General features: G+C 29.4%; 1 protein-coding gene across 1 annotated transcript; it reads left to right on the top strand.

Annotated features, from left to right (window-relative positions):
* The first annotated feature begins 760 nt into the window (after positions 1 to 760).
* On the top strand, positions 761 to 4,107 carry LOC105787568 (probable vacuolar amino acid transporter YPQ1). The gene is made up of 12 exons (XM_012614024.2): positions 761 to 1,082; positions 1,175 to 1,217; positions 1,356 to 1,382; positions 1,700 to 1,798; positions 1,925 to 2,028; positions 2,135 to 2,306; positions 2,393 to 2,497; positions 2,649 to 2,744; positions 2,852 to 2,872; positions 2,964 to 3,022; positions 3,104 to 3,194; positions 3,845 to 4,107. The coding sequence occupies exons 1-12, from the start codon at positions 859 to 861 to the stop codon at positions 3,947 to 3,949; spliced, it is 1,146 nt and encodes a 381-aa protein (XP_012469478.1). The 5' UTR covers positions 761 to 858; the 3' UTR covers positions 3,950 to 4,107.
* The last annotated feature ends 4,175 nt before the right edge of the window (positions 4,108 to 8,282 follow it).

Raw genomic sequence — 8,282 nt, 5'->3', positions numbered from 1 at the left:
CTATCCACTATAAAAATAATTTGATGTATTTATTTCTTTAAATGTGTTTAATTGAATCAAACATAAAGTTTCATGTGTATATATATATTTGAACCACAATTAAAGTTTCATGTATAATTACACCAAATCAAAATTCATGTATCAAATTACACATTGAATCAAAGTTCATATATAATTTTGTGATTTATCCCTATTTAAGACACAAAGATAAAATTTTCAACACGTTTATACCAAACACATGAACAATTTAAAATTTAGATTTGACACGTTAAAATATTGCCCTCCTAATTTTAAATTTTCTCTAACACGTTAAATCTAATATGATATTTAAAATTCAATCTACATATTTTAAATATACTCTAAGAACTAAAATGTTACACAAACGAAACAACTTGATTAAAACAGTACTAATATTTTAAAAATTCAAACTACAACCTAAGGGATAATTATTAATTAACCCTAACTTCTATGTAAATTTGTAGATAAATTTGGGCCGTTAACTAAGGTATTACTTGCATGCAATAATGACACAGTAAAGAAAACATGAAAATGAATATAAAGTAAAGCATATCCATGGATAATGAATATGCGTACCAGAAAGGCTTCCTTTTCACCACCATGAACTCCCAACAAGACAACAAACAAATGTACAATAGTTACAAATTGGTGTTCCATTTTTTTTAGTAATAATTAATTATATAAAAAAAAGAGTAAAAATCCCACTTTGTTTTTCTGCTATATAATAATAAATGGCTCTACTATCCACACACACACACACAAAAAAAAAAAAAACCTTCACCAACTTCAACACTGTTTCATCATATTGATAGTTTCTCTGCAAAAGAAAAAGCATTGTCAATGTCTCAACCTTATTGTGTTAGAGAAAACAAACCCTGTACTGGTTGGGTTCAAAGATACTTCAAAGACTGTCTTTGTAATTTAAAAGATGAATTTTCTTTTGGGTTTGGGATTATTAGTTTGGTTTGTTGGGGTGTTGCAGAGATCCCTCAAATCATTACTAACTTCAAAACCAAGTCTGCTCATGGTGTTTCCCTCCTTTTTCTCCTCACTTGGGTTGCTGGGTTCGGTTCTTTTTCCTTTAAAAAAGCATAAACTCACCAATTTATTCATGTTTGAAACCATTAATCTCCTTTTTTTTTTCTTTTTCTTGCAGTGATGTGTTTAATCTTGTTGGTTGTCTTCTTGAACCTGCAACAGTGAGTTGTGTTCTTTTATTTTTTTAAATTTCCTCCATGTATATGATAATTTCATGTTTTATATAGATATATATAGATATATGTATTTATTATGCTTACTGGGTTTTTCTTTTTTTGGTTCTTGTTTTGTGGATGCAGTTGCCGACTCAGTTCTACACAGCTCTGGTACTATTACATGTGACTTACATCTTTCATTTTCCTAGGTTTAAATGTTTTTCCATTTCATGTTAAACCCTTCATTTATTTCATAATTGCAATTCAGGACTATTCTTTGAATAAAAAGATGGCCCAAAGTCAATCTATACCATGGGTTTATTTCTCAAGTTGTCCTAGGCCCCACTATGCTATTAACCCAACATTTAGAGCTGGGTCTCATTGGGATTTTAAAAAACCTTAGCCCTCATTCCATATAGGACAACTTTGAATAAAGTAATGTTTTTTACTTATGAGAAGCTAATTAATTGTGTGGTTTTGTACTTCAGCTCTATACAATAAGTACTGTGGTTCTAGTGTTGCAAAGTGTATACTATGATTATATCAACAGGTGGTGGAAATGTAGACGGATTAAAACCAACGACGTGGTACACTTTACACAACCTTTGACATTGTTTTTTTTTCTTTTTAATCCCTGTATTATAGGAAATTGTAATAGAAATAAACAAGACATGATTTCATATGTTTTGTTTTTTTAAAATGTAATGTTATAGGTTGAAGATGAGAAAGAACCATTGAAACCTGGCAAACATGAACCGGGAATTCCCATACCTAAGTCCTCAAGCAAACCCCATCCTCGTAGGGAATTTTATTACACGTACTATTCTTTTAACTTTTTCATTTTTTCTAATATACAATTAAGGTATCTTTTGTATCTATTTTACTGTTATTCCTGATTATGTACAATGTTATACTATTTTCAGGTCAGCTAGATCTCTGGCTGGTAGTGGCACTCCACCTTTCCGGACATATTTGAGGGTAGCTAAAAGTGGTCCTTCAGCTTTGGGACTCGACGGTGATTCGTCGTCCGATGATGAAACGGTTTCGGTTTTGTCCAAGAAGTCTGGAACTCAACCTAGGCCGATCCCGAGAGCCGTGAGTGTCAATTCTCGAACTTGGTAAATGATTTTCAAACTCTTGAAAGATTGATTGAATAACAAAGATATATGATGGTTTTTTAGGCTAAAAGTTATGGCACATTTCTAGCTGCATCACTCAATTTGCCTTTTGGAAGTAAGGCTTTGATGGAAGTGAAAACTGGTTTTACCAATAGAAGGCTATTACAGGTATGATCCATTGATTCTACCTTACAAAAATTGGTACATTTAGATTTGTCCGACTGTCAGGTTATTGGCCAAATCTGAAGATTGAGAGAGTTTTTAAAAATTTCAATTAAACCTCTCAAAACTTAATGCCACATTTTACCACTGGTCACAGGAGCATAGTATGGAGCATAGTGCATTTGGACAATGGCTGGGATGGCTAATGGCTGCCATATACATGGGAGGCCGAATCCCTCAAATATGGTTAAATGTAAGCATCGAATTTCCAATAAAAAAAACTTAGTTTTTTTTTTTTTTGGATATATAATCACCATAAAATTCCCAGTTTCCTAATCAAAATCGTTGTTTCTTTATCAGATCAAAAGGGGCAATGTGGAGGTAACACTCTTATTATAACAATTTTCTTTCGTTTGCTTTTAAAATGATTTTTTTTTTGCTTAATGTCTGGAAAAAAAAATTCATCATACAGGGGTTGAATCCTCTCATGTTCATCTTTGCATTGATAGCTAATGCAACTTATGTGGCAAGGTTTGATCTTTAATCTCAGTGTTCTCCATTTTTATTTCTACTTTATTTAAAGCTTCGATTCATTAATGGTTGCTTCAACAGTATTCTAGTGAGAACCACTGAATGGGGACCCATTAAGGCAAACATGCCATGGTTGCTTGATGCTGTTGTTTGCGTGGCATTGGATTTATTTGTATCCTTTTCTTGGCTCATTTTGGGTTTAATTTAGTACAGTTACTAATTGAGTTATCAAACTATAACGGTCAAATCTTGAAATTAGTTTGGAGTAGGGAAGGCAATGGGACGAGGCGGGGAGGATTTTTGCTTACCTCAACCTTGCCCCAAAGGTCGACTAATCTGCTCCGCCCAACCCGACCCGACCCAACTCAGACCCTTAAGAAAAAAAAATCAACCTCGAACCCAAATCCGAAATTTAATAGGAGATCCAACTCCAACCCAATCCGTTCCAAATCGAATTTAATTTAATTGTTTTATTTTTTTATTTTAAAGCAAATAAAATTATTTTTTAGTTTAGACTTAAAACTTAATATATATATATATTGAGAGTAAAAACTATATATATATAGGAGGTATTTTTGTAAATATCTATTAAACAGTTTGAGTTTAAGTCTTTAAAAACCAATATCACTTGATGGGCTGTTTTTGTTTTTCCAAACATACACAGATTTGATCAACGTGTATTTTAATATTTTTCCGTCATATTGGAGTTGATATTTTAATGTTTAAGAAGATAATTGAGTTTGTAAAAGATCAATTGGTATAAAAAATCATACTTTGATGATTCAACTGCAATAATAAAGCCTTAACATTGTTTACAAACAGATCATATTGCAGTATATTTACTACAAGTATTTCAGACAGACAGACAACAGTGATGGAGAAGATTATGGAGACTACAAGGAAGCAAATAAAGAAGTTAACCCTTGAATTTTACATTTTGCAATATCAGCTAAATGATTCAAATATCTTTAGAGTAATCACCTCCCTACTTGATACCATATAGTTGTAATGTAATTGTAAGCTTTGCGTTTATGCAGGAAGACTAGTTTTTTTTATCAACAAATTGATAATTTTGTTCCCCTCAATTCTGGATTCAAATTACTTTTCAATTTGGGTCATTATAGGTTCGAATCATTCAAATTTAAAGCTTGAGTTTAGTTTTGGTCGAAAAAGTTACAATACATTCTTTGGGTTGAAGTTTAGATATCCATCGCTGACAGTTATGACTAATCTCCTCATTATAAATGTTTTTTAAAGGGTAAACAACTAGTTACAAAATATACTCTATTTTTATGAGTTAAAATCGAACCAACTTCAGAGATGTGGTTAATTAAAATGCATTTGATGAACCTGACATCCCCCACCTCCCACCCTCCAAAAAAGTTTATTATACTTTTAAGTGAGTGATTCCTTCATGTTCTTCTCACATGGAAGCTCCTTGTCATCGAAACATGGTTTCAATTTTATATTGTTACATAAGATTTCAAAGGGTAACTTCATTCATTGACTTGACTTCATTCAAAATTAGAGATTTGCTATATATTGATAATATATTACAAAGCAAAGAGTTGACCTCTAGTCTCTAATCCCAATATTGTTAAAATAATTCCTATGCAAAAGTAATTAATTTTTTAAAAACTCAAATTCTCAACCATGTTTAACTCATAAATAAGAAGAAAATGCGTTTCAAGACTCAATTCACATTTTTTTATATTAACAACAATATCTATATCAATTAAATTAAGACTTAATCGGTGAGAATACAATTATTAATTTATAAATATATAATTTTATATATGATCATTAAAAGAAATTTTATAGAGAGTAAATGGGAATCAGACAAAAGTGAACCTGCAGCCACTAAAAAATGCAAAAAGACAAAAAATAAAATAAAAGGCTTTTATTTATTTATTTATTTATGAGCAAAAAGTCTTTATTACTTTAATTTAATCTTTTATTTTAAAAAGAAGTCAAAATAATATCAACATGAAAAGTAGATAACGTGTTTACCCATCTAATTAATTAAGCTTTTGTTTAATCTCTCTTTTTCTAATTTTTAATTTGCATTTGAAATTATTAATTGCTTAATAAAATTATCATACTTTTTTTGTCTTTCCCCTTGGTTCTGAATATCAGTTCAAATAAATTTAATTTTATATGATTATTTCATAGCATCTTTCATCATTGCAATCCCATTAATAAGATTTAATAATTTGGTCTCTTTGATTAGCACATGAATTTATGAACTAATTTCAGACTTATCAATTTTAAAGAAAATGATAAGAGATTTATTTAATTTTAGCTTTGAGAATCCAGCGCTGCAAAAGGCCGAAAATTGGATATTGAAAATTGAAATAATTTGCCACTTGATTTATTTTTCTGGGAAAAAGATTACCTACTTTACTTATTTAATTAATTAAAAACTCTTGCAATAGTATTAAAATTATAATTTGTTCCACAAATTGAGTCTTTGTTTGATTGGCGTCGATATTGTTGTCCGTGCATAAGGATGTAGGTTAGAGTGTGTTGAAGCATATTATCCTCCTATTTAAGGGTTCAGAAGAGCCTATGAATAGTTCTAGATATTGTATAAAAAAATTATAATTTAGTCCTTTTAATATCCTCAAACTCATTCATATACTATAATTTGATCCCTCAATTTATGTAACGTTATCAGCTAATTTAAATAATTATCATGGTTAATTGATCCAATTAAAAAAATAATGTATTTTTCTTAAGAATATTGTTTTAAACTCATTTCACTGAAATGATTTATTTTAGCCAAAAAGTATAATAGTGTTAATTATTTGGTCCAACTAAAGATATTATAAACACAGGTATATCAAATTATGTCAAATTTAAGCATAATAAAAATATCAAAATTTAAATTTTTTACAATAAAATATAGCATATTTCAGTAGTTGTTTGGAAAATCAAAGTCCCAAAAGAAATTTATAAAAGATATTCTAATTTTGTACATTATTGACTTATTTGGGTGGACTCTATAGTATGGAATCAATATGCTTTTTTTTTTTTGCTTATATATAATTAAATTTATATATATTTATATATGGTAGTTAGTGAAAGATTGCCTAACTTTAGTTTGATATTTTAATTCCCATTATAGCAAAAAAATCCCAAGTTGCCTTTACAAAACATTAAAAGAATTATACTTAATAAGTTTTAATAAGCATTTAGCTTTTGTTTGACATAGGCATAATGTATTCTTACTAATTATTCAAATTCACAATCACTTTCTTTTACTTTATGTTAATCATTGGATTAATAATTTTATTTTCAATTAATAATCAATATAATAATATTATTTAAATAGTTATCGACATCGAATTTCAAGTAAAAAATTGGAAAATTTTAAATAACATGTGTTGACCTGATAATTAAGGTGTTTACTGTCCCAAATATAACATGAGTTTGAATCGCACTAATCACATTAGATTTATCATCTTCTTATAATCACCAAGTAAAATGTACAAATTTTACATCTTTAGTGCCTTTTCTAACTAAGCCCCATGTGATTAAAGGCAAAAAAACAAAAAGAGTTGCAAGGCTTTGATATATGTTGTCGGGACACCATAAATTTTGCTAAAAATATCAACTTAATTTGTGGCTGTTAGTAGAGAATTGGGTATAATGGGAAAGTTGAATATAGGGAAGTCTGATTTTTTTTTTTTAAGAAAATTTTGAAGAATAGTGTATCGAAAATGAATCGATTTTATTTTAATTAGAGTTTTATCTCTTAATTTTATGGAGAGTTTGAGTGCCTAAGGTGATAGTATATTTGCTCATTGCTGTTGTTTAGGGGCATAGGTCAAATTCTATCAAGCACGAATGCTCACGTCCCTTTAGTAGGTGGTTGTGCACCACAGAAGATTCAATCTAATGAAGCACTCCTGTTTTGTTGAACATGTCACCTCTTCAAGCAACTTGAGGCACTTGGGCTCTCCCAAAGTTAAGAGACAAAACCTCAATCAAAGACAATACTGACCTATTGAGGAGTTCGTTGGCTCACAATAGACGCCACTTCAAAAACTTCTCTAGAAAAAGTCGGTCTTCCCTCAGTATACTTATTAACGTACCAATATCTTATATTCATTTTTTTATTTATAAACCACAAGTGCCCTCATCCATTTTACAGCCTGAGTATAGTCTTGTTCGAGCTGAAGGTGGTATTCAGATAAAGCTCTCTCTACAATGTGTAATAAGATACAATATAGTTTAATGTTTGACTTTGGCTAGACAAGGGACCAAATGAAAGGGAGAAAGAAAAAAAATAAAGCTAAAGATGGAGTAGTAGTAGTAGTAAATATATGTATATGGGAGAAATCTACTTACATTAGTATTAAATTAATTGTACACTTAATATTTTCACGATTCAACTATTGAAGCACATGTCATGCATGTAAAATTTAAAACCATCCGATATTTCTATCATATCGATCTAAAATATTGTATATATTAATATTTATTGAATGGTTGAAAGTTTTTTTACATTAACAATAATTAATTATTTTAAATTTACGTCAAATTTGACATACATTATTTATATGAACGGATTATGATATATAACAATTGGATCGTTAAATATTAATTGTATAAAAATATATAAAAATATAAAATTATTTTAATTTTAGATTGATGTAAATGAATCCCTCTTTGTGTGTAGAGAGAGTTTAAGATGAATAGTAGTAAAATGTACATTGCTATTCCCATGATAAAGCTTTCATTACATTAAAGTACAATGTTGATCGCATAATAGGGTATATAGGCAAAAACTAGGAAACCAAACAACTCAAGTTTGTCTTAAATGGTGGAGTAAAATAAGGTGAATTTCAATTCAGACCATACATTGCTAGGCTCCAACAACACCATTATAGCTTTTCTAATTTTCACAATCAATGTCCTTGATTTTTGCAAATTATTACCATTTAAATAGATGAAATATTGATGCAATGATATCAATTACTTCAACAACAACAAAAAAAAAAACAAGAACAAATCAACATTAAAAGCTTCCTACAAGAAAAAAAAAACCATTAAATTATTGATTTGAAAATCAACAAGTAGCATTTTATATGCACGGCAAATTAGCAAAAATTAAATCTTTGAAAAGTAGGGGACAGAATCACAATTAAGCCAACAAAAAGAATTTAATTTATATGCAACAAATTGATTGGAGTGGCTTCTTAGTTTTCCTAAAGTAAAAGACAAACCAAAGTAAAGTAGAGGGACTAAATCATAA

The sequence above is a fragment of the Gossypium raimondii genome, chromosome 2 (assembly GCF_025698545.1).
Source record: "Gossypium raimondii isolate GPD5lz chromosome 2, ASM2569854v1, whole genome shotgun sequence".
Lineage (NCBI taxonomy): Eukaryota > Viridiplantae > Streptophyta > Magnoliopsida > Malvales > Malvaceae > Gossypium > Gossypium raimondii.
This window is presented reverse-complemented; position numbering and strand designations above follow the sequence as displayed.

What these genes read in the sequence shown, in the direction of transcription:
- LOC105787568 (XM_012614024.2), top strand. Translation starts at nt 859, where the DNA reads ATGTCTCAACCTTATTGTGTTAGAGAAAACAAACCCTGTACTGGTTGG. An exon ending in GGATTAAAACCAACGACGTG is followed by an intron (nt 1,799 to 1,924) that starts GTACACTTTACA and finishes GTAATGTTATAG; the next exon opens with GTTGAAGATGAGAAAGAACC. An exon ending in AATGCAACTTATGTGGCAAG is followed by an intron (nt 3,023 to 3,103) that starts GTTTGATCTTTA and finishes TTGCTTCAACAG; the next exon opens with TATTCTAGTGAGAACCACTG.